The sequence below is a fragment of the Lutjanus erythropterus genome, chromosome 10, assembly GCF_056507025.1.
Source record: "Lutjanus erythropterus isolate fLutEry1 chromosome 10, fLutEry1.hap2, whole genome shotgun sequence".
NCBI classification, from domain to species: Eukaryota; Metazoa; Chordata; class Actinopteri; order Lutjaniformes; family Lutjanidae; genus Lutjanus; species Lutjanus erythropterus.
This window is the reverse complement of record NC_139326.1, coordinates 18,210,131-18,237,382: the sequence shown is the minus strand read 5'-3', so window position 1 is coordinate 18,237,382 and position 27,252 is coordinate 18,210,131. Positions and strand designations below refer to the sequence as shown.

At 39.3% G+C, this 27,252-nt stretch overlaps 1 protein-coding gene across 1 annotated transcript in view; it reads left to right on the top strand.

The window, feature by feature from the left end:
- The window catches only part of dmxl1 (Dmx like 1), a 71,856-nt gene that overhangs the window by 35,545 nt on the left and 9,059 nt on the right, over positions 1-27,252 (top strand). The window contains exons 27-44 of the mRNA XM_084728486.1: positions 493-621; positions 785-923; positions 2,039-2,838; positions 4,709-4,807; positions 5,162-5,329; positions 8,070-8,261; positions 9,119-9,195; positions 12,164-12,285; positions 14,337-14,594; positions 15,414-15,610; positions 16,375-16,523; positions 16,787-16,872; positions 17,013-17,214; positions 19,174-19,291; positions 19,697-19,759; positions 22,541-22,627; positions 23,925-24,043; positions 24,810-24,957. Coding sequence (XP_084584612.1) covers positions 493-621; positions 785-923; positions 2,039-2,838; positions 4,709-4,807; positions 5,162-5,329; positions 8,070-8,261; positions 9,119-9,195; positions 12,164-12,285; positions 14,337-14,594; positions 15,414-15,610; positions 16,375-16,523; positions 16,787-16,872; positions 17,013-17,214; positions 19,174-19,291; positions 19,697-19,759; positions 22,541-22,627; positions 23,925-24,043; positions 24,810-24,957 — 3,153 coding nt within the window. The remainder of the gene's footprint in view (positions 1-492; positions 622-784; positions 924-2,038; positions 2,839-4,708; positions 4,808-5,161; positions 5,330-8,069; positions 8,262-9,118; positions 9,196-12,163; positions 12,286-14,336; positions 14,595-15,413; positions 15,611-16,374; positions 16,524-16,786; positions 16,873-17,012; positions 17,215-19,173; positions 19,292-19,696; positions 19,760-22,540; positions 22,628-23,924; positions 24,044-24,809; positions 24,958-27,252) is intronic.

Below are 27,252 nucleotides of genomic sequence, written 5' to 3'. Positions count from 1 at the left end.
ATATTTTTTGCTTAGATGTAGTTAAAATATATATGAATTTGTATTTCTGCCATCTACTAGGATTAGTTTAAGCCACAAAAAACATACAGTTCTCCATCTTTTTCCTCACATATCAATAGGGCTGCATCCAGTCAGCCTGTTTGCTTCACCTTTTATTCATCAAGGTTATTCCTGTTTAGAAAGTCCCAGAAGCAATGAGTCACATTATTTCACCTGTGTGACTAAGTGGAGCCTCTCTAAGCATTTTATGTAAATGAGCGTCACCCAGGCAAAGGGCTATCATTGACTTTCCGTAGTCCCTCTGGCTGGGAGGTTGTCTCATTGAAATTCACCTCACACCTCACAGGTTGGGACCAGCTACAGCAACCCCACCTGTCCACTAACTCTTTGCTGCGTGTGCGGACTTTTCCCATTCAGTCCTTTGCCAATAGCTCATAAACATTTTTTAAATGATAAGTGACTGTGATAAGTTGCTTTGTTTCCATCCTTCAGGTGTGTTTAGAGAAAATGCAGGACCTGCAGTTGGCCCTAGTGATCTCCAGATTGTACGAGTCTGAGTTTGAGACAGCATCCACCTACAAAAAGATCCTCCAAAGACATGTTCTGGGACAAGACAAACAGGTAAAGAATTTGTGCAGGTCATATTCTACACATGCTATTATTTTTACTGTGGAAAATGCTCTATTTCATCAAACTATCCAGTGCTGTTTCACTCTCCAGCATTTTGGTAATCAACACACTGCAGAAAGCAGAATGAGCCGTTGAAATTCTCTGTTTATTTCAGATTGAAGCCCATCAGGACCCGTTTCTGCGGAGCATGGCCTACTGGGTCCTGGAGGATTACAGCAAAGCATTGGACACTCTACTCGAGCAGCCTGCTAATAGCACCGGCTCTGGGGCCACTCTGAGCAAATGTGAAGCTGGTGGGTCTGCAAACCTCCATATATACTTTTTTTTTTTTGTCTTTTATTTAACCTCTATTCAAAGGTGAAATTGATGGTTTTAAAAAATGTCAATGTCTTTTGTACTAGTAAATGAAAAGTCTTTTGGTTTTGGACTGTTGGATGGACAAAATAAGTTATTTAAAGACATCACTTTGGGCTCTAGGAAATTGTGATGAGCATTTCTCTCAATTTTACAGACTAAATAATTAATGTGTTACTCTGCCAGATTAATCAATAATGAAAACAGTTGTAAGGTTGCAGCTCTACTGTCAGAAGCCTTTAAAATATCTCAATTCTTTGTTCACTTTGTGGACATTGCAGGTCTGTTAAATGCAGCATTGCAGGTAAAACCGGGGGTAAACTATTAGTGCTGCAGATTGTAATTTGGCAGCTTGAATCCTCTGCTTTCACAAAACGTTTAAGCTTTGCTTCTATTTTTGATCTTTTAAGCATGTGAAATGGCACGAGTAATTGCAACCTACTGGACACAGAAACCATTTAATTGAAGAAAATATAGAACGCTTTTCTCTGGAATAGATGAAGAGCTGAACTTAATATGAACCTCACTTTGACTTAAGAGCCAAACCAGTCCCAAATTAACATCCCTGTGCTACGTGTGTTTCATAAATGATGCCATGATGACCCATTTAATATGCGCACAGAGAAGAAAACACTTGGCTTATAGAAGGTTTAAAATTATTTTTCTGCTTGATAAATTATCTGCTGCCGTGGCTGGTTTTTCAGTACAAGTCATCTGGTCCTTTGACATTCTTTATACCTCGATGAAAAAAGTGAAGTTAATGCATTACCTTCTGGTCCCACAGCTGTGCTCAGTCAGTTTTTGAACCCCCAACTTCACACCAACAATTTTAAGTGACCACAGAATGAGGTTTGTCAGTGCTCTTATACCTGCACACCTCAATTTGTCTACAAGTTCCACAAAGATTCAGTCAGGCCAGCTGTAGCTTCATATCTGTGTCTAATCCAGTTACACAGCTTGTCCTAGCAGGTTCCATGGTCAAAACAGTAACGCTGGCATTTTTTACTGCAGACACAGATAAAGCCACTTTTCTGTCTCTTTGTATCAATGTCAGGTTCTTCTCCCATGTCTCCATGTAACCCTGAGGTTTTCAACTTCTACACCTACCTTCGAACCCACCCACTCCTCCTTCGCCGCCATTTTGGCTCTTCAGACAAGGCTAAAGTTGGCCTGACTGCTGAGGGTCGTAGGGCTGACTCTATTAGCCTGGAGGAGAGACGGCTGTTTTTCACAGCTGCATACGCTCACCTGCAAGCCGGCTGCCCCATGCTGGCACTTGAAGTCCTGTCCAAAATGCCCAAAGTCCGCAGGCATTCCAAACTCAATGAAGGGGATACAGGCGCTGAACTCAGCCTTGGGAGCAAGAACGGACAAACATCAGACCCAGACTGGTCTCAGCCGGCTCTGAACGGCTATGAGTCTGATGGAAACAGCTTATCCAACAGCCAGTCAGACTCAGTGTTAAGTTTTGACTGGAGCCAGCCATCAATGACCCTCCAAGATGAGCCTCTGGAGCTGAAGTGGGACAGTGAGAAAGACGACGATGATGATGATGAAGAAGGTGATGAGGATGAAGAGGAAACTAAGAATGGTAAGAGCGGGAGGACTGCAGACAGCAGCAGCGTGTTCCAGGACACGCAGGATGCCATGTCGCCACTAATGGAGACGGTGACAGGAGAGGACAGTGAGGACAGCAGTGACTTCCTGGCACCGTCTGATGACATCTTGGCGGCCCAGCTGAAGTTTACTGCCTGCTTGAAGATTATGACCAATGAGCTGCGGACACTGTCGACAGGGTATGAACTGGATGGAGGGAAGCTACGTTACCAGCTCTACCAGTGGTTGGAGAGAGAGGTAATAGCACACACATATTTAAATACTTTTAAAGACTTAAAGCGAACAGTTTGGTTTATTTCAAGAGGGGTTTTATGAGGTACCCATCAATTGTCAGTGTATTACCTACAGCAGATGCCGGCTGGCACGTCCCCACTTTGAAAAAGCAGCAGGAGTTTTAGCATGGAAGCCAAGCAATGAACTGCCGTGGATAGGGTCAGGAACATAACATCTTTTGGCCACTTAAAAAAAGTCCCATCTAAAGAAATCCATATCAATTTAAGTGCACACCTTATTTAGAATATTTTTGCTGCTTGACTTTGCCTTTGACAGCATTTTCTGGCAGGGCAACACTATAATATAAGCCAAATGTCCCACCTCACAGAACACTAAAGTTGCTGGTCTACTGTTATCGTGAACAATAAAACACCAAAGTGACACAATAATGCAAACAAACTAATAGATGGAGGCGGTGATAGAACTCCATCTTCTGTAAAATTACTGATTTTGCCCCCACAGTCTGGTTCCTTTGAAGAGAATTATATTTGACATTTACGGGGTCAGAAACAGCTGTCTGATGGCAAGGTAAAGTGGTGTAAATATTCTTAATATAGTGTATAGTTAAGTAATATTGATTTTCTTTTTTTTTCAGTGTGCCTTTCTCAGGTGGCTAAAAAAGTTTTGTTTTTGTTTTTTTTCTGCTGATCCTGTCCAAAACAGTGTATTGCTCAGCTTCTGCCACTGGGACTGGGAAATTGTTTCTTCAAAATACTTGCATGCTGACTGGCATCTGTTGTAGGTGATAAACTTTTTTTTTTTTTTTTAATAACTAGCAATTGCTATTTATTTATTCATTTAAAGTGACCATGCACACTGATCAACATCACTGTGCCATTGTTTGCCAAAGGGCTGCTTTTCAACATCCACAGATGTAAAATGTCTAAAGGAACAACAAATAAAACACAACATATGAGGTTAGAAGAAGAAGCTTGAGGGAGCAAAGCAGCATCATACAAAGAACATATAACAAGCAAACACAAAAACATGTTTAAGCAGACAATCAGCACAAGCAATTAAAACATGACCACATAGAATCACTTTACATTACAGGAGACACAGATAAAACCAGAAGGGATGTAGACAGACAAAATGCCAAGCCAACTAAAACAGACAGGACAGGAAGTGAGTAGGCATGATGGCAGGTCTTGTTGTTTTTTAGCCAAATTGTTAATTGTCTGGCCAAAGAATGTTTTCCTCCTTCGGACAGCCATGTCTCAGCTTACCCCATGTCTGATAAATATATCCTCCATGTTCTTGGGGAGGGGATGAATGTGGTAAAGGTAACAGGTGCTAAACTAAACAAGCATTTGATAAGATTTTCCTCACAAAGAGGACCATATCTAGGAAGTATGTTAGAGTAATGGTAGATTTTCAGTTTATTATCCATCGACTATGGAACAGTACCTCATACAACTCCGCTTCACATAATCTGAACTATCCCTTTAAACACTCATAGACAAACTTAAAGGTCAGATCGATATTCATAAATCAATATTTTTTGTTTGAACACTGTTATAATACCCATCTGTAAGGTGAAACTTGAGCCTGTCTGCTCTTAGGTTCACTCAATACAACTTTTATAACTTGTTTAACTCCCACATATTTCTCCTGACTTGTATGTTCACCGATTTTATCTCTGTGTGCACTGTGTCAGTGCATATAAGAGTCATACTGGTAATGACTCTAGTGGTTTACTCTTGTGAAATGGTTTGTCTTTTCCCTGTGAAAACTGTTTGTCAATTTGGTGAAATGTTTTGCTTTTGCACCCACGCATGCAAGATAAATTCCTTCTTGATAAATTGATTTTGAAATAAAATTCTGCTTTCCCCAGGTGGTGGCTCTCCAGCACTGCTGCAGTTACAAGCCATGCCTGCCAGAGCTGTCTGTCCAGGGTGATGCCCCCGTTTCTGGGTTGGTGGAGGAGGAACAGGTGGGTGTAGATAGCTGGTCGCTTCTAAGTTTGTCAGATGTTCATGAGAAAAAATCGATGCAGCATTTGCTGTTATGAAAAATTAAGACAACAGCACAGAGAGAATTTGAAAATTACAATACTCTTGCACTGTACAACAACTGTGTATTTACAAATTAAAATGACAAATGACAAAGACCTGCCTAGTGTATTTGTAATTGACAAAACAGATCAGTGTGCATTGTTTTAAAACAGTTGTTTTTAGTGCCGTGGGGCTTTTGTTTGGACACCAGCCAGCCTGATAACTTTGGCATATTTACAGGGATGTCGATTGATTTGTCTATAAAAACTAATAAAGTAAAATTGGTCTTGCAGCCCGGGAGTCCTCGTGGTGACAGCCAGAGGAGCAGGAGACACTGGCTGCAGAGTAACCAGCCCTTACTGAGGATGTTTCTGAGCTATTGCAGCCTGCACGGTTCCCATGGTGGAGGACTGGCCTCTGTACGCATGGAGCTCATATTGTTGCTTCAAGAGTCTCACCAGGTAATTAAAACAATCACAGATGCTTCCTGAAGGCCACTGATAGACAGAATATGACATTTTTTTGTTTGGCTCTGTAGCTGCTGCCACAAAGTAACTAAGTAAGTACATACGTTGCTGGTGAAAGTGTTTTGTTTTTTTTAAAAGTAATTCAGTAAGCTACTTGATTAGCAATTCATGACTGAAATAGTTTTGAAAGGATGTTTTAATTTATTTGCTGGTCCTCCAGTTTGCTTTTATTTTGTGTCTATTAACATACGGAGAGTGAAATACGATTTCTGCATAAATAAGAGAAGATGAAATAAGATAATCCTTTATTAATCCTACAGGGAACTCTGCAATATTATAGCAACAAAGCAGAGAAACATCAATGAGAAATAAATAAGTAAAAAAAGAGGAAATAAAACAATACGAAGAGTATAAACAAAGTGACACAACAGCTGAATTAACACCATTACAAGAAATATTGATATTGCATAGATGAAATTATATTACAGCTGAGTGAAATATATGATATTATATATTATATTTATATTTGTGATTGATCACTAGTCTAAGTCAGTTAATTTTTTAATCAATTATACATTTGCCAGTTACAGCGTCACAAACACTTTGCTTGACTTTTGTTTTCTTATGATAAAAAATTACAGTTTTTTGGTTACTTGTCAGAATAAGCAAAAAGGTTTCTGGTAAGTTGAAATATATTTGATCTTTGATGTTGAATATAATACTTGATGCAGACCTAGTTAGTGGTCTTACAAGGGAGATAGTACTGAGATCATTTGGCCTCATGCATGAATGTTGTCTTATTTTTTGTTAAACAAAGCAGTAAGAGGAAAATAAGAAAATCCTACGTGGGATTTTATGAAACTTGAAACAGTCAAGTCTGTTCTTACCAACCTGAGTATGTTGATGAATCATGTTTGATCTACATTTGGATGTGCGTGTCCAGAAATTTGCAGTTTTCATTTGGAAACACCCCAGTAAATCCATACAAGGGCAGCAGAGTTAAGTGCTGTGTGCAAACCACAAAGCAACAAGCCACTGACATTTCACAGGTAAAGTTAAACTCAGAAAGAAGAAGGAAAGAAATGAAAAGGAAGCGAAATGCTGCCTAAGGGCAGCAAAAAATCCCAGTAACTTTTCTAGCAGACATGGATAAAGCAATGGACCCATTGGACAGGTTTCTCTGTTGGGAGTACAGCTAGTGCAGCCAGGTCGTGTGCACCGCCCACTGTCCTGGCCTGTGGGCCATAGTGTTCAAAATTCTGTGCAATACACATTTAGTGGATTTATCTAGTCTGCTGCGCAGTGGCTTGTAAACTAAATATGAAAAGTATTGATGAATACCACAAAAGTTCTTAAATTTTTTCCACGCACAATTTAATATCAAATCTGTTTGTATGAGTGATTCACGTGTGAGTCCCATTGTTTTATATTTGCGACCAAGACATTTTCATCACAAAGTGGTAATCAATGTGGTACAGCCTGCACAATTAGTTGGAGGATCTGAACATACCTGACAGCACAAACTAAGTGTTAAGCTATTTGTCTTAATTGTTATTAATAACTTGGATTTGAACAACAAGAATAATGTCAATAGAATATATTTTTTGAAACACAAAAGACAGAAAGATATTAACCATCAGCTGCATGCCAAACATTCACACTGTCAAACAGCTGCAGTGTTATTTAACTGATCACCTATTCTTTTTGAAGGGAAGAATACTGAGCAGATGAGAGGGCAAAGTACGAATGAAAGATGAACACGATGCCATCTGAAAGCTTGTCTTAATGCAACCAAATTCCCAAGATACACACGCTCTTGCACACAACCGTGCACACACACACACACAGACATACTTAATGTTCACTGGCGATTGTCTGCACACCTCCAGCAATTGGCTGACAGTTTGTGCTGATTCTCAAAGCTCCTGAGGGAGATCCTGCCTTAGGCTGACTATTAGAAGGTTGAGTCAAAATTTAGGAGGTAAACAACTCAATGAGTCGCTGTGGGAACAGCGCTCTTGAATGTTAGCACAGGCGCTGGGCACTGGGAGTCCTTTCTACTCTCCTGCTTTGATTTTGAAATAAAAGCAATTTCTTTTGTCCCTGCTATGGTCCCCTTGGTTGTCAAATTTCTCCATTGTTGTCGAAGAATTTTTTTTTCTTTTGTCTTAACTTCAGCCAGTGTGCACAGCCTCTGTTAAGGAGGTTAGTGACAACTGAATGCGATTCATCAAGCGTGACAAACATAAGGTTGTGGTTTTCTTACAAACACAGAGTCATGTTCGGGGATCTAGCAAACACACACGCACACAAATCCAGGCACCCCTTCACAGCCTATCTCTTCATTTTAGCTCTTTAAACGTCATTCACACTCTTCACACGCTCATGCTCTCTATAAGATTTGGGATCATGTATGACTTATTATAGCTCAGAAAATGTCTGTTGCTTCACAGTTCAAAGCAGCACCTGTCACTTCCCAGCTCCCTTTGTGAGCTGTCTCTTTTACCCTCCAAAAAAAGAATTGAAAAAGTTGAATATATCTGCCCTTATTTTTAAGTTAACTGTGGTGTGAGTGCGACTTGCAGTTATGTTTATGCCCCTGTGTATAGGTGTGAGAGTTTGATGTGAGGTTTACTGTTTTATAAATGACCACATTGTCAAACTAGTATGTGCATTCATTAACGAATCAGTATTTTAACATTTTAATACATTTCTCTCTGATTTGTCCCCACAGGATGACTTCATCCAGTCAGCGGTGACGCCATGTTGTCAACAAACCTCTATCCCTCTTCTGATGGCTTGCACAGCCAACGTCAAGACAGTGGTAGCCAATCCCATCGTCTACCTGACCAATCTGACTCATGACATCTTGCAGACCATCAATGCACTCGATTCTCCTCCACATCCCGACGTTGTTAACAATGAGGTGAGGGTGCAGGAGTCTCGGGTCTCATTTATCCATTTCTACTTTTGTACTTTGGATTGCATTAATGGGCATGTCCACATTATAGAAAGGCTATGAAACTGATTTTATTGAAGTGGGGAATTTGTGCACTGACCGAGTTCAAGTTCAGACTATGCTATTATCCCAGAGGGCAACTATTTTGCAGGCCAAGAGCGACACAGCAATAGACCGCACACAGAGCAATACAAAGTTAAAAGTTAAAAAGACAGATCACAGTGGGTTGTAGAGGTTTTTGAAGTGGGAGGCGGGCCTCTGCAGGGGGGCTCCAAACAGTTTCACGGGTGGCTCAGTGAATGAAAAGTAAAAAAAAAAAAAAAAAGGAGATCACAAAAAATATTTGGTTAAAAAAGATATTACAAAGATATAGTAATGGGGAATTTTAATGTTTTTAGGGTAAAGTAAATGGTAAATTAAAGTGCATTACAGTAAAGTGCCAGTGCCTCGTGCTTGTGTCTGTTTGTTTTAATCCTCTGTACCTTCAAACAGTTACCTGAGGAGAGATTCTGTAACTCTGTATGTATGATGCAACATCATGAAGGATGGCATGGGCTTTCTAAAGTATATGATTTTTTTCACATTGGTTTTTCTAGAAACTTTTAAACAGACTTTTAGAGCCTGGATAGAAGTGTCAATATTCAGGCAGATTTAACAGGTAATATATCTGTGTCAGCATGTAAAGCAGCCAATAACTAAGAAGAAATTATAGTACAGAAATGTCACAGGGAGTTCAGAAATGAGGACACCATTACAAAGTGATTGGTTTCTACTGTAAAATGTCCCAGTCCTACATTAATTCCTGCTTTGCTTTTGTTTTTCAGATCTATGTAATGCACACATTGGCTGCGTCCTTGTCAGCCTGTATATATCAGTGTCTGTGTGATGGACACACCCAAAGGTAAGTGTCTCACCTGCCTCACCTGTTCACCACCATTTTTAAGTTTTTGACCTTCTAGGCTGTCGTGTCACAGGAACTGTTCCACAGAAGCTTAATATTGAACTTCAGTACAGCACAAACCCTGAGCTATTTTCAAGCCATGCATTTCTTAACAATGATTTGGGGATCTTGGGAAATATTTTTTTTCAGATCCCAGCCCAGCGTTTGAAAAAAAATGCTTTTATGCAGCCTGACTCAAAAAGGTTTGAGCTCATAGCGGGTATCTACAGTGCAGCATCTCTCCAAGCAAGCTTCTTGAATTCTTTATATGACTTCAAGCGATGCTTAACTTTGATACAACTTCTTCATTTTCCACCACATTCACCTTGACACGATTCCATTAACTGCACTAGCCGCCACTGGATTATTTATCTGTCAAGAGTGATCTGACTTTTTTTCCCCTATTCTTAGCTTCTTAACATTTAAATTACAAAATGCTGCTGAATTTAAGGCTAATTTGTGTCCTCTGATTTCATTTATGTGTGCGTGTTTTAAAGGGTTTTTAGACTTATTGGAGCAGAATGATGAGAGATAAGGGGGAAGAGACATGAATGCTGGTAACCAAGCATACTTTATGATGAGAGGGTAATACACATGCATCTGAATTCAAACACTACAAATGCAATCCCAAATGTCTGAGGCTTCGTCTATAGCACATGCTTTAGGCTGGTTTTACAAAGAGCTATAGGGTTGTCATTTAAAGGAGAAATACGTAATATATTTACAGTATTAAATCATAATGACCATGAAGTATATAAGAGATTAAGGAAACTGACTAAGCTGAAACACTGGCTTCTCTTACAATAACTCTACAGCCAGCATGTTCTCCTTTGAAATTTCAGTTCTGATGCAGAATGTCTTTTTTTGTTTGCTCACATCACGTTTATTAGAGTTAAAAAATTAATGCTGAATATTCCTCCAATGACTAAGTGTCTGTTTACGAGTTGTAAGAAGTCATTAATAATCTTTTCGGATATGTAGATGTTTATAATGGTTAAACTGAAATATGATAATTGAGTCTGGCAGGCAGTCAGGTGAGCAGTCACTGAACTCCAACTCCAGAGTGTGTAATTTTGAAGCAGTGGGCTTTTGTTTTCAGCATAACAGGCTTAGCTCTGGCTTAGCTCGTGTTCAGTGTCCCTGCAGCCTACAGGCAACTAGATTAGAGTCTGGGGAGGAGGGGCCGGGAGGAACAATTACTTCAACCATAGATTGTATATTAAATTGGGCTTCAACCTATTTAATATACATTAAGGCTCCAACTCGCTATTTGGACTGCAGAACTCGTTTTAAATGCTAGAATGTTACATATTTTTTCTTTAAGACGTGGGAAAAGAAAAACATGTTGGAATCTTGCTAACCAAAACTATGACAGTCACTTTCCTGTTTTGCCCGTGTTGAGAATGATTCATGAAAGCTGTAAGCCTGTTGTTTGTCATTCTTTTTGTAAATACTTTATTAGATTTTTGGTTTTGACAGATGGAAGGAACATTGTTTATTTAAGACGAGTATCTACCGTAACTCCTAATCACTTTGACAACACCCCAGTAGGATTTAAACTTCGGATGGTTGAATGAGTGTGTGGAATTTTCTCTTTTTTTTTTTTTTTTCGTTTTTTAAGATAACCTATTTGGCTTTCAGCTGTGCTGCTGTGTGAGTTCCTGTCACCGTTCTGCCAGATTGCTTGTTTGATTGCTTGATGTTGTACAGAATCATTTACTTACGCTTGACCAGACATACTGGGACGTGTAAAGCTACAGTGCTGCAACCCCAGAGATAGAATCACTTGTATCAGTTAAATAATTTGTCAAAAAGGGAGAGTTTTTGTAAGCATAGAGAGAATATGTTCATTATTCTTTCAGAGCTGCTCCCCGACCTCGGTATTTCAAACCTTACGCAGCTCAAACCAATGTGATTAAAGGAGCACTTGGTTTTGCATCTTCCTCATTCACCATATACTTTACTCTCACACAGACGCACACAGCCATCTATCACACACTCTGTTAGTTGAACAGTCTAACTAAATCAGCACTGCTATTTCTAATTTAACACAGTCTTTGTTATGGTAATTACGATCTAAACTCTGCTAGTGTGTTGCTGCAGTGGGTTGATGACTTCTGTTTTTTTTTTCCTCTGGTGTCTGTGAGTGTGAGAGCAAGTGTAAGAGTGCGTGAATTTTTTAAAAGGTATTTCAGGATGTAGGTTGAGAGCGCTGCTGCCACGTTGACAGTGTTTTGAGACATGTTCTGCTCTTTTCTCTCTCTGTTATGATGTTAACTTCAGTTTAATTTAGCTGACTGTAAAGAAACAACCAGCAGGTGCATCCATATGAAGCCTAAAAGCACTTGAGTTCAAGCACATTTATTGTTAGAAATGCATTAAGACCATAATGACTGACTGATGTTTCCTTTAACTTTTGAAATCTTTTTGATGTGGAGGCAATTGTTTTTTTTTTTTTACATAAGCTTAAAGGGGGACTTACTGGATGTGAGAAACTTAGTAGACTCTCTGGTGGGTGAGGCATTCAGTATTCTCTGTATAAGTTCCCTCTGCAACCTTTTTTTTGTGTGTGAATGTGTTGAAAAGCTTCTTGACTTGAGCACTGCCACTTTCTTTGCCATGAAGCATTTCTTCTCTATTACCAAACAGCATAGATAGGCTAACCTGCGATGCAGCCCATTAGTATTTTATGACTTGACAGAACAAAGCTTGACAGCGGTGCCTCTTCATCATCATCCCAGTTCAGAACAAAGTTAAAACATTTAAAGTGAAACATTTAAACATTATATATTTACACCACTTAACCCATTTAAAGAAAACACAATTTTCAGTCCAGCATTTCTGTGTTTAATATAAATATTTTGCTTTGTGACCTCGTACTGACTGACTGTGTGCGGTTTCTCTCTTTTGTCTGTTGAATCTCCCACAGCCATGTGAACGATTTCACAGGAACCGTGTATCAGAGTGTGTTGTTGTCTCAGAAGCAGCCAGTCAGAACTGTCAGCATGGATGAGTCTGTTCAGCCCAACACTTCTCCTGCACAGTGGCCAGGTAAATCAGCCAAACCAAACACATTTTTTGCCTGAAATAAAAGAAACAAAGCATATTTTTCTTCTTGTCAACAAGTAAAAGAAACAGCAGCAATGTGTTTGTGCGTCTGTCATTATTTATCAGCTCCCCTCTGTTGTCTGTAACATTCAGCTCCTGCTGAGTATATAAATTGTTTAAGACAGGTCATAAATATGTACTTTCATTTTTATAAAAGGCTCAGTAATTTCCTTAAACAGCTGCACACTGTTTTTCAGTAAAACATTAGTCACAAATCAGTCTCTAAACACTTTGCTCAATAGAGATGGAGGACAATCACCCAGCTTTCACTGGTAAAACTGTGTGGAAACAACTAGAGAGATACCAGAGACTAGAGAAAAATCTGCACTGCAGAACCAATACAAAGTGTTTAGGGTGGCCCTTCATATAGGGGCAGTGACATGCAGAAGTCGTGATGCCTGATTTCCGGTAAGAAGTGTAGGCAAGGCATATAGGTTTTCTAGTGTCTCTGCTTGTCACAGTTCAAGCAACTGCTTTGCATGTAGAAATCCCCAGACAACTGGTAGCCAGCAAGATCTCTGATTGTCTGGTATTGTAAGACTACTAAAACATGAGCAAATAGTGCATTTTCTGGGGGCAATTTTCAGCTCTAGATTAATACTCATTTGGTGCTGTTGTGAGTATTTCCACTAGCAGGAGAGGGTATGTGGGGTTGACTCAAAATAGACTACACTGCCCATGTTCATTATAATGAAGAACCAATGGAGGTCTTTGGCACAGAGGATAATAGTTCTAGTAGGATCATTTCACTGTTGTTTTTGTTCTTTTACCAAGCTTTGTTCTCAATAAGAAGGCATGAGAATTGTCAGCCTTTTCCTTTTATGGAAAAAGAGAAGTTGTCTGCACAAGGAGAGAAAAAAAGGGGTAGAAACAAACCTGAGGTTGAAGCATTGCATCAGTTTAACACATTTGGGAGGTGGTAAATGTCAATGTGTGGACAACCTATTCTTTTCCTTTGTTTGCTGTTTCTTGTCCTGCACCTGTAACTAACTGAGGTTAGATGTACACATTATCCATCTTTTTAGTCTTTTCCTTGTATTCCTGGGTCTTCAACATGGGGTCTGTGATTCCTGGGCAGTCCTCAGAGTTACTGTAGGGGCGCTGTCAAATTATTGTGTGATAGTTTTTAAAAGTTCCCCTTTTTTATCAAAATTAAAATGTCTGAAAAAACACATAAACATGAATTCAACATTATTAGCTAAATTGGCATATTCATAAAAAATAGCCTTAATATTTAATTTACATGACACTGACAAAAGGCGACCCATGGATCCTTGTGCAATCATGTGAGCTAGCTAACCTACTAAATCACTGTGCAGCACCTATCCATAACAGAGAACAAGTGAGTTATGTATTATGTAAGGGATAATGTACGGTGAGCAGGTCATTATTGAGAAATAAACCCCGACAGGACCCGGACGCAAAGCTCGCATCGTCCTGTTGGGGTTGTCTGTGTATTACATGGTTGCTTACCAAAAAAATCAATAATTTGACACAAAATATTAATTTAAAAATGGTTTTATTGTTTCTCCTAGAGTCTATGATCAGAACTGTGACCATAGCAACAGCCTGCTATACAGAAATAATAGACCATAGATTTCTGTAATTTAACAATCAGATTCAAGTATTTAACAAAGCCATTTAATATAATAATTACAGTTATTGGCTTAATGATAGCCCAATTGTGCAGACACTGTTGTGAGCCACAATGGACTGATTTGTAACTTCACAAATAAGAGACTCTGACATACTCTCCACCTCAGAAACCACCAGCAGCTATCAGCTAAGGGAAAAAATGTTGAGGACTCCTACTTAATTAAACCTTGTAGTGCGGCGGTTTTCCAAACTGGCCTTGCTGGCGGGATGTGGAGCCACCGTTTATATGTATTATTATATAACATGGTCTTGGTGTGTGTGTTTTTTTTAAATGGTCTTTCAAATGCAGTTGTCTTTTTGTCTTCTATCCTTCCCTTTCCTCTCATCCCTCTCTCTAGGTATCGCCTCACTGATTCGCCTGTTGAGCTCAGCAGGTGAGGAAAGCCAGCCGGGCTTAGCTGTGCTGCTCTGTGAGATCCTGACTGCTGTCTTCCTCAGTCTTTTTGTTCACGGCATGGCCACTCACTCCAGCAACGAGCTGTTTCGCATCGTGGGGCACCCCCTTAACAGCAAGCTTTGGGTGACTGTGTTCGGAGGAGGCGCCCGGATCCCTGTCATAGAGAAACCAAACAGCCCAGCACGAACACCCCCACCAGGTTAGAAGGGATTAGTTTCCTCTCTGACAGTGTGCCTGAGTGGCTGTCTCTCAGTGTGAGGTTTTTCTTTTGGAGGTGACCCAGTAGCTAAATCAAATCAGTCCTGCTAAATTAATTGGGTTCTCGTCTGTAGGTCATAGTGAAATCCATCAACCTATTAGTGTGGGAGCTGGAAGTCTGTGCTACTCTCTCGCTTTTGGCAGAGGAAACCTGATGTAATGCAACTGTAACTCCTGTTTATTTGACAAAATGTTTGCATTTCAAACCACTGTTCATGCTCTATTTCTAGGAAGATACTTCAATATTTTTTTTCTTAAGAATACCTTTATTAAAGTTTAAACAAATGAACAAAATATACATGGCAGATATGTACATTTTACAGAGAGTGACACAAATAAACAACTTTTGTTCATATAATAGACACAAATTTCAAGAATGCACAGGAGCACATTATGTAGTCTTGTCTCACGTTTCCCTCTAATCTGCGCAACCCCTTCTACAAGCCAGAATACCAAATGTAACAGTAGTTTGTCCCTGGAGTATTACAGGAAGGTGCTGGAAGTTGGGTTTGTATTTAGATGGGAAAGAAAGGAAAAAATGAATGAATAAATAAACAAAGGGAAGTTTAGAAAATGATAAACTTCTAATGATTATATGACTGACAGAAATAAACAGACAGACAAGAAGAGAATGAGGAGTCTTAAGTCTGATTGGCAACTCTGGAAATCTCAATATTGAAAGCTGATGTAATTGCGATGGGACGGCAAGTGAAATTTAAAAATGCAGCAATTTAACAGACATTTTCTGTCAACACCCCAGCCTCTCCAAGTGGCTCAGACAGGAAGTCGAGACGATTCAGACTCCTTTCATCACGCAGTGGATCCAGAGAGGAATCTGGGATAGAGCGTGAGGGTCCATCCAGTCCCAAGCCTGTGGTGGAACAAGAAGCTACCTCCATTTTTAAAGAACGATTTGTCCCTCCAGATCTCAGCATCTGGGATTACTTTATCACCAAGGTAATCCAGAATATCAATAATGATCGCCCTAAAAAATCTGCTACAGGGATTGTCTGGATTATTTTGGGTTGCATCAGGTACTTATCCATAGTCAGTTTATTATCTGAAAAGAAATGTCAGAAGAAAATCAATATCACTTTCAGTGTTTGCTATATTAAGAATATTTTCACTGCTTTACTTTACTCTCAGACAGCCTTTTTTCCAACAGGAAACTGCAGTTATATAAGACAAATATCACTTTCTCCAAACTAACCAAACTCCACAGGAGAAGTCAGTCATTTTACCTTGCAGGACACCAAAGTTGCTGGTTTTACCACTGCCTCGATGGGTAGTTTGATTTGTTGTGTGACCTCTGTGTTATAAAAGGTTAGTTTGGATTCACCAAAGTCACACAATAACACAAACAAACTAACAGATTGAGGCGGTGGTAGGCTACCAGCTCCTGTGTCCATCAAAACAATTAAATCATAAATTTATTTTGTCAGGTTTGGTTGGTTTGGAGAGAGCAATATTTGTCTTATATAACATCAGAAAACCAGCCTTTTAAGTCATTTCCACTCCTTGTCTTTCTTTATTGAGTCTAGCTTGAGTGTATTGACCTTTCACTGTGATGTTTCATGTGCAGGGTTCAGGTATCACAGCACAATTATAGTTTGACCATATTATCATAGTTTAGGGATTTTATTGTATTCTTTTTCTTTGGGTGTTATTTGTTTTTATCTCCCTCTTATTCGTTATTGGTGTTGTGTTTGTGTGTCTGTCAGCCTTCGCTGCCACCATCAGAAAGTAGAATTGAATATGACTCGGAGGAAAGCCAGGGCAGTCAAGATGAAGATGAAGAAGATGATGAATATGAAGATGTTTTCGACCCCAACTCTCCGCAAAGAGAGCATTCAAACCACAATTCATACAGGTAATGACACAGGCAGCGCTGAGTGGCTGACTGCAAAGAGTGACTCATCTTCACCTCAATTCATTCGCACTGCCTGGAGTAAAACCCTTTGTGTTTTATATCTTTCTATTGACTTTGTATTCAGTTGTGCTGCCTCTAAATTTGCTCCACATTCAGTCTTAAAACACCTTTATGCCTGCAGTTTTTTAAAGGCAGCTTTGGACCCATTTAGAGTATTTATGTATTTATGTAATCTGATTTCTAAATGGCTTTTCTGCTCGCAGCTGGTGTTTGATGCGTCTGGCTATGGTTCAGCTGGTGTTGGTCAACCTCAAGTCCTTTTACCCGATGGCAGGATATGATCTATTAGGTAAACACTAAAATACAAAACACACCCTCTGATGTACTAACGTCCTCAGATGTAGATAAGTGCTGCCCCATTTCTCACTGCCTGTCTTAGCTAATCTTATTGCCTTCTTGTTCGTGTGTGCCTGCTTCTATTTAACGCAGATCTGCCCGTGGGCTCTCCTCTATGTCACGCTGTGCTGAAGACGCTGCAGCGCTGGGAGCAGGTGCTGCAGAAGAGGCTGGAGATCTTTGGGGGCCCCCCTTCCAAGTACATCTCCACCCACCTCCAGGATGAATCAGCCACACCTGGGCCCGCCCTGCTCAGACACAAAGCCCTGTTTGAACCGTCCAACACCCCGTTCAGGTACCACCATGAGCTGAAAAACACAAGTTAAAGAATTATTATGAGAAGTTTTAGGATGTGTTTTTTAATTGAAATCTGTTAGCCCTAGTGTGTTTGTTAAAGGGATAGTTCATATTTCATATATTTTAAATGGGGTTGTCAATCAATCAATATCATACCGTATATCGTACTGTCGTTTTCACAATTAATCGATTAGTAGTTTGGTTCAGAAAATTATAGGAAAAAAATGTTGATCAAGCCCAAGGTGATCTCCTCTGAGCACGAGCATAAAAGCTAAGCAATGTACTGCTGTAGACAGGGTCAGCAGCTAAATGTTTTTGAACCACTTAAGAAAAGGCCCATGCAAAAAATCAATGTCACTTAAGTGTACGCTATATTAAGAATATTTTCACTGCCTTACTTTGCCGGCAGACAGCCTTTTCTGACAGGAAACACAGCTTTATAAGCCAAATATCACTCTCTCCAAAGCAACCAGACTCCTTAAAGCTGCAGTAGGCAGAAATTTGTTGAGTCTTATCTCCAGGATGTGAGATACCAAAGGAGGCTCTCCGTCCGAAGCCTCTCCTGTGAGACAAGCAAGTGCAGATTCACACACTTTATTCAGTGGTTTACAGAGGCAGTCGCAGCAAGTGAGCACTGGCCAGCGAATGAACACAACTGAAGGTAAACACAGTCCTGGGCTGAGCATGTTGGTCATTAACCCTTTCTGATAATTCTGTCTTCGTTTTTTGAGTTGCTTTGTGGTTTAGGCAGTAGTTACCAATGCTGGAGCCGCAACTTTACCCACAGAATTTCAAGGGTCGTACACGTGCAGCTGCACTAGTATAATAGCCCCTGTCTTGGAAATGACCTGTGATTGGTGGGAGTCTCCTGTCATGAGCCAGATTTCCTAAACCCTCAAAACAGGACCAAGAGCTGCAGACTTCGAGTTTTTCACTCAGACCAATTTATTTCCAATATGCTTAAAGGTTTTAATCGAATTAGTGCTCAGTGATGCCAAAAATATGTTGCCTACCCCTGCTTTAAGGGAAAACAGTAATTTTGCCTTCCAGAATACAGGAGTTACTGGCTACAGCTGCCTTGATTTGTTAGCTTGTGTGACTTCGATGTTTTAAAAGGTTAGTTCGGATTCACTGAAGTTGCACAATAACACAAATAGATCAAGGCAGCAGTAGACCAGAAACTGCCATATGTTTTGATGTAAAATGAGAGAGTGAGATATGAGGCTTATAGCACAGTGACCTCCTGTCAGAAAAGGACTTTCTGACAGCGAAGTTAAGTGGTTAAAATATTCCAAATATAATGTACACATAAACTGATGCTGAATTTTTTTAAATCTGACTTGATTAAAGTATTTAAAACACATTTTCCTGCTGACCCTGTCCACAGCAGTATGTTGCTTAGTTTCTGTACTGGTTCTCCTCTCTGCTTCTCCAAATTGAGGGCATGTCAACAGAATGTATGTACAGCTCCACTTCAAATAGTCCAGATTATCCCTTTAATATACAGGTTTGTATTTACTCGGGGCCTTTTTGCATTGATTAAGTAATTGATTTTATGAAATCACTTCAAGATAAACCCTTCAGCTTTCAAACATCATGCATTAGTTTTAACAAGATGCTGTCCTATTGATTAGAGTTTGCCTCCAGCACCAATAATATCTGTACAACACCAGTCAAATTGTTCCTCAAGAAGTTTTTCCCCTTCAGCAGATTTGACCCTGTAGATTTCTACATGGCTCGTACAGTACGTACTGCAGTGGATTAACTGTTCTTGGAGGATATGTGTATTTGATGTGTTTTGCCTTAAGCACCAGATATGTGGAGTTTTCAGATCAGTACCAACGGCCCAAATCAGAAATAATATTTTCTAACACGTTTTGCTGAGCTTCAGTGAACTGATAGAACTGATTTAATGAGCATTAGTGTTAAAATGCAGGAGGTGCTTTTTTGGTTTCAGGACTAGCCACCCTTCAGCACTGCCAGTGAAGCGTCTGTGGCAGTTTCTGGTCAAGCAGGAAGAAGTGCAGGAGACTTTCATTAGAAACATCTTTACCAAGAAACGGGACCCGAACGAGGTACACCATAATTTCAACAGGTTGCCCTCCTCTGCATGAGCTGTCTTCATGTTGCACAGCTAGCACATTATATTAATTGTCACTGAATAACACATTAACTATTTTATTTGTTATGATAAAATCCCCAACATGAGTCTGTATTTACCCCCAGGTAAATGATCCCCAGCATCATTATTGCTTTCACACCCTGTTGGCGTGATTGTGCTTTTTTTGTTCCGCATGCCAACCACATGTATTATTACTGCCTCCAGTTGCATGTTGATGCTGTAATTTTATTCAAATAATTACACCCTGTTTGATTAACTGCACAATAATTCAGTGTGTGTGTTTGACTGCATGGTTCATCACTGGTTGTTGTTGTATGTTGTGTGTGTTTACCCTGTGCTGCTTCCCCAATCATTAAAGTCGGGTGAGGACCAGACTGACAGTATGAAATGTTCAGGGATGGAGGAGACAGGAAACTATCAGGTACTGCTGCTTCAGATCAATTCTGACTCATGGTGTTGGGGTGGGGTATGGGCTGGTACCAAATCTCAGTACTGACCTAATTGTGTCCGTAGCACCAAGTATGGAAAACTGTCAAGAACCAAAATAATTTTCCAAATTTTATTCTGTATTCTGAAGAACTTCTTCTTTTAAGAAGTATGTATTTGTATTCAGTAGTGCCAAGGTATTGGTACTGATATTTGAGAAAAAATCAAATAATACTCAGCCCATGGGGTGGGACAGACGTTCTTGTGGTAGGATCTTGGACATTATAGTCGTGGAAATGAAATGCTTTATAAGTAAAACCATGCCATTTGTTTTTTGTAGTATATCATTAAACTACATACCATCAGTCTTTCATGAAGGGCTGATGATGATGATTGTGACATGTAGATTGCAGGAAATACTTTCAGGTTAATTTGGTAACAATGGTAAAACTATATGCTTGTCACACAGTTTATTGGGGCTGTACCAAATGTTGTTTCTTAACATTCAAAGCTTCTGTTTTGAATGAAGCTTTGAATGTTTGGTATCATGTTTTATGACATCATCACCCTAAAAAAATAGAACAGAAAATCCCTCAACAAATTTTGAATGACGCAATTCATTGCAATAAATTAGTCAATCTGTTTTTATTACTGCCAAAATAGTTTTTATTAATTGTTATTGTGCTGTTACATTGCTGCTAGTTCACTGCATTAATACAGCAAGAGGGAGAGCAGTTTTGACCACAGCAAAAATATAGTTTTTGAATGGCTAAATGCCACCAAACACGGACTGAAGCAGAATATTTTATTAAATAAAAACATGTTTTGAATTTTGGAAATTATTACATCTACCTTTTTTTCAAATTTTGATTTGTGGACCTCACAGCGCTCTGGAGTTATTGGAAATATTTGGCACACAAACAGTCTAAAACAATCCTAAGCAGCCACCACTAATCAAATTTTGCAAATACTTTGATACTAATAATATTAGTGCAGTCTAATCTTTATCTGCAACTGTGCAGAAATACTAGGTCAAAACAGAATAGACATGCAAAAAATGTTGATTTAGAGTTAAACATTTTGAACTGTTAGTCGATAAATGAATTGCCAACTATTGGCAAAAAATGTTGATTTAGAGTTAAACATTTTGAACTGTTAGTCGATAAATGAATTGCCAACTATTTAATAAATTGGCAACTATTTTGATGAATGTTTTGAGAGAGAAAAAAAGAGTTTCCAAATTTCAGATTTCAGGCAGTGAAATGTAAATATTTTTGCCATTTTATGTAACTAAAGAGTAAACGATTAATCGGGAAAATGAACAACAGATTAGTAGATTTTGAACAAACAACGTTGTTAGTCACAACCCTAATACAGTACAGCCCATACAGTTTATCAATGCAGTATGTTACAGACCAGAGCATCACTCCTAGCAGGAGGTGTCAATATCACACCAATATACACTTTATACAAGCAATCATCATCATAAACTCTAAACTCTGAATCATTAGTCTAAGTTTCTAAGAAGCAGCCTGCAGCAGAAAATGGCATTGTTTTATCAGAGACTTTATTGCATGTTCATAAATATATGTGATGTTTTAATAACAATACTCTGTAGAGATGTTGTGAAACCTTATAAAATATGGTTCACATCACCGTACTGTAGTGTGGGTGGTCCTGATTAGATACAGCAACATGCACATCATGTGCCATGTATTTGCCTTCTACTGTAGAACAGTAAATAGGGCCTGTCACATATAATCTGAGAAACATTAAAATTGTGATCTTGGCATGATTACAGTATGTGTGTTTTCTGGGCCATGAACTCTTTATGTTCCTGTCAGTGTTTGATATTAATCTTACATTTAGCTGTCTAAATATTCATGTGAATCTGAACCATAAATCTTAAATTGCACCGTACATGGATGCTTCATAGTGGTTTTCTAATCTTCTGGCTCTCACTGTGCAGGCTGCCACGTTGTAGCTACTCGATTTGGCTCAGTGTTAATTAACCCAGTCTCTCCGAGGACAAGCTATGAAGCTGAATAGCTTCTGATTAATGGGCCCAACACTGTCGCAGTGAATCTGCGTCCCACAGGGATTATGTGCTCGGCGAAAATGGCAAACCACCATATTTAGATTTCTGCAAGTCAAGTTTTACTTTATTCCATCTGACAGAAAAAGACATGGTCTTTTCCCCTTGAATAAATTCAGTAAAGACTTTAATTCAATCTCATGCTCAAAGGATGCCTGTCTCACTTTGAGTAACTTTAGTATTCAAATGTAACATCTCTATACAATATGCAGAGCTACAGTATGGCCTACTCTGCATACATCCCATAGGAGCTCTATGGTACAGTGTGTGCTTGTGCTCATCGCTCAAGGGTTGTTGTGCTCATGCTATCTAACGGCACTAACCCAGTTATGTGTGCTGCTGTGGTTAACTGTATGGCCTGATGAACCTCACGTGTCCTCTCCTAACCCCAAAAGACAAGATTAACAAAAGCCATAGAGAGCTAAAAAAGAAAAAGAAAGAGTAGTCTTATCTTGAGCTATGTCTCTGTTATAACACCAGCTCTGTTATGCTCTACAGAAAATAATTTGACACTTCATATATCAACCCGTCTCATGGATCTTGTCAGGTCATTGGTTCTGTGGCATGAAGGGAAATGTGTCTGGTATTTGTCTGCAGGAAATGTTTAACAATGCTCTAAGTGTAATGATTGAATCTCCACAGTGTTAACTCGTGTGTCTGTGTGTTCATTCCTCCTTTTAGACTGAGTCAGATCTGGGCTGCCCTGGAGGAAAAGCACGGATCATCCACAAGGAATCTGACATCATCACAGCCTTTGCCATCAACAAGGTACAACTTCTAAACACAGATGTCACTGAACAACACATTATACTGAGAGACAAGCAAAGGGTTTTTTTTCCAAATAAGGACTCTGTTGTTTTGTCAGTTTAACTAGACAATCCCAGTCTTGTATTTAAACCTCAGAATGCCCACCTCCAATTTATATGATTCAGTTTGTTTAGTGATGTTCAAAGTATTCATTATTTTGGAAGCCAGAGCTGTAATCTGTTTTTGCTTCAGTGCAAAAATATTCAAACTTTACTTGTATCTATTGGAAAACTATATTTTAAAAAGGCTAAACGGCTAAAATAAATGACTAAAAACTTCTTTTTTAAATGTCATGTGACCTTCTGTGGGAGATCATTCATCAACAATTTATTATGAAACACACTAGCAGCTCTGAGTCTCATCTTCAGGATGTAAGCTCTAATCATTATTTTTATTTTAACAAGCTCCAAAGCATTTGTAGCATCTTTCAGTACTTTTGTTGGGGTTTTCACGCTGCAACTTAGCGACTGAAGAGCCAGGCATTTCCCACACGAGTTGGTGGAGACCAAAAACAGAGCTAAAAGTAAAGTGAATATTGGACAAATAGGTGGACAGAAAAACAAAATAAATGTTAATGTTGCTCTGTGCCTGCTTGACATGTTAGATAGGCATTTGTTTGCTAAAACGTTTATCATTTCAACTACATAAGATATATATAATATGTCAGTGTTGTGTGTCCCCAAGTTTAAGTTATTTTAGCCGCATGCTAACAGTGCTTTCTACGATGGTAAAACGGATGTGCTACTTTCCATAAAAAATTAAATTTCATATTCTGTTTTAAGGTGGTGGATTCAAACAGAATTTAAAAAGTGAATTTCATAGTCTCTCTATGACCACTGCACCATTAAATAAAAAAACTCACAGTTCACACAAATTTCAAAACAAATATCTAATTGTTTTGGCCAGTGGCACAACTCTTGCACCATATCCAAGCCCCTTTGATGTTGCTGAGCCTGTTTTTTCTTTGTTTGATATAAGAAGAGGTCTTGCTTGAATATGGCTTTTGATAACAATGGTGCTAGCCTCTACGAAACAACAATCAAACGAAGTTGCACCTCACAACATTTTTAAAAGCAAAACATTGTGTGGTTTTGTGACCAGGGGCAGAATAAAGTTCATTAAAGTCTCTGTCTCACTGTTGTGGACCTTCTAACTTTTTTTGCACATACAGTACATTAAGCCTCACCCTATTTCTTACCCCTATCCTCGCTGTCACTCGCCTCTCCCCTTCCCCACCTCCTGCCTTTGTGTCTCCCAGGCAAATCGTAATTGTTTAGTCATGGCCTCCACCCATGACATTCAAGAGTTGGATGTGTCATCCATCTTGGCCACACAGATCTTGACATGGATCGATGACGATGAGGCTGAAACTAAAGGGTAAGAATAATGTATGTGTGTGTGTGCGTGCGTGCATGCATACTGTACTTGTTGAGACCAAATGCCGCCAGAGTTCATCCAGAGTAACATCAGTTCACCTCTTCACCTGCATACCAAGAGAGCTAAACTGAGTGTGGGCGTGGGACATTGTGATTGGTTCAGTAATGATGGTGTAGGTGGTGTATATGCATCTGCATTTTGTGTTTGCGTGTATGCGTGCAGGATAATCTACATGTGTTTGTGTATGGCTCATCCTTTATGAGATATTATTCAGGGCTGGTACAAGTGCTGGAAATCCTTGAAAACACTTGAATTACAGTGTTGTTGTTTTCAAGGTTTGAAAAGTGCTTGGATTTTGGAAAAAAAAAATCTTGAAGCTCCTTGCAACTGTAATTGCATTTCTTTCATTATAAATCACTAATGCTGTAATACTTTGCATTTGTGATTAATAAATAAAATGATTCAGGTATTAGCTCAGCCAGTTTATATAGTATAGCATGTAGAATACTATCACGGAACATAATTTTGGTTGTTTCTAGCACAATATGTGGATACGTACATAAATAATGCACTATAGGAAACCTTGATTATTATGACATGTCAGAACAGGGTTTCTTACAGTTTCTCTATAAATGCAGTGCCAACAAAAGTAGTTTTCTTTAAAACAGGACCATGCTGGCATAGATTTTTCTGAATTAGGATTATTATTCTTATCTTTCTCTCTGAAATCTGACATCACATACATCATGTGATTCTGTCTCTGTAGTGTTGGAAGTGATGATTTCCTGGTGGTCCATGCACGTGATGACTTTGCCGCCCTCCACGGCACCACACCGTACACTCACAGCAGCCCCGGCACACCCATCAACATGCCGTGGCTGGGAGGAGTGCAGACGGGCCGGGGTGCATCTGTGGTGAGTGCTAAACCCTGGTTTTGCATGTGATGATTTTACCTGAGCCGTTTGTTCTTCTTGTTGGTTGTTTCTTCATCTCCGTCTTTGTTTAAAAGGCCATGTGAGTTGTTTTGTATGTTTATGGCCATTAACAGCAAATTCAAGAATCTCTGTCTGTCTGTCAGTGTGTTCCTCACACATCTCGAGGACTGCTCATCTGATTTACTTCAGTTTTGGCAAGCATGTTACTGGGGACTCAAGAAAGTGGAGTGTTGAAATTGGTGTAATTTGGACATGTGAGAAGTTCAATATTTATACATTTCAAATAAATTGGTGGACGGCTGCTCTGCAGCAGTGGGGGATGAGGCTCATCAACATAATGACATCATCAGTCTAATGACGTCGCTGACAATGGCACAGCACAACACACACGGCTGCACCCAGTCAGCAGCACACTTCAGCCAGAAAACAGGCTGTCAATATTTTTTTTAAACACCAGAGTCTTGTTTAGATTCTTACTGTGCAACGAGTCAGGTCAAGTGAAATGCTGCAGACATGGAGTGGTTGGTTAGATTTCAAGTCTGATATGCACTGCTGGAAAACCAGCCTGTTTTGTGTGATGAGAGAGAGAGAGAGAGACAGAGAGAGAGAGAGAGAGACAGAGAGCGCTCAGGACGACAGAAGTATCGAAGTGATCTAAAGTCTGTTTGATCATGAAGTCTGATGTTATTATAATTCTGTGGCTACAGACTAGAATCTGGTAACAGTGACAGACAGGTAGATTCATGTTATATATGTCTCTTTGAAACACCTGTATTTCCATGCATGCATGTCCATGCCCTGTCTCTTAATGGAAACCCATACTCAGTGTGATGGAACAAAAACTCTTCAGTATCAGTATAATGACAATCTTTCTCAAAATAATGAGTTAGTACCTCAACATAATGACTTAAAATCTCGAAATAAAGACTTAGTATTTCAAAAATTAGTTAATATCTTATCGCTTTTCTGGTACTATCCAAACCACGAACCCTCTGCTTAGTGGATGACCAGCAGCACCTCCTGCACCATAGTTTGACAGATCTAAAAAACATTTTCCCAAGCATACAACTTTACACCCTTAGAGCTAAATTATAGGTCTGTGTGGGTCGGCATACTAATACAGTCTATGCACCAGATTGGATTAGGCCAGAAGGACGGGGCTAGTAAGGGGCTTGTAGGTGATCAGTCATTTTTCAATTGTTTGCTGCCTTTCTTTTTCTAATATGAGCATAAGCCGGACATGACAAACAACAATTGCCCCACCCAACCCCTTCCCACAACTTTTCACAACAAAAAGTGAAAATAAAATAAATAGATGTAAAATACTAAATGAATCATGAGTCAAGTGTTAGAAGCACCATTTGCTGAGCGTAGCTATAAGCGTGAATATAAATATATTATAAAACTGTCTCTCAAGTGATGATACACACATCGCTAATTATGAGTGTTACATATAAGTAGGTGGGCACAGACTAAATAAGATGGTATCAGATAGGAGTGTGAAGCAGAAAAGTAAAGAAAATATGCGAGTAAAGAAATTCACTAACATTTGGAAATTGCTTTGACTGCATGTTGGCAACATAGAATCAGACCAGACCATTAACCGACTTAGTGCCTGTAAACACATCAAGTCACAGCCAGTCATCTCCAGAAAGCCTCTGCAGGGCAAGAATGATAAAAAAAAAAAAGTTGCCACTCTAACAAATTTATCATTTGAACCCCTCAGAGAATACTTACACTTTCTCAAGCTTGAGAAACAACATGACATTTGTAAGCCAAGTCAAAATGGAGGGAGCTTGTACAGCTTTAAGAAGAATTCAAGTTGTGAAAGCAACAATGTCGGCTTGTTTAGTGTTAAAGGACAGATCAGTGAGAACACCAAAGATGGCATGGCTGCATTTTAAGATCATAAATAACGGTTTTAATTGAATGCCAACAGGTGTGCATTTTAGGGCCATGAGCAAACATATAACAGAGGTCACATTTGTCATTTACATTCGGATATATTTTGGATAGCATGGGTTTGTGAAATGCATTCTAAATAAAACTTTAAATTGAATTAGTCAGAGACCAGCACAAGAGGTCATAGTTCGCACCCTGTCAGTATCCTGTCAAGCCTCAGCAAGTTCAACACTCATTTCTTGTGCCTAATCAGTATTTATCTTATTTATAGAATATGCATCCTGTGACATAAGAAATGAATAGATGTGGTAAATGGATGCCCGCTGTCGAGGCAGTAAAGTTATCAGACCTGCCCAAGATTGTTTGGGAGGT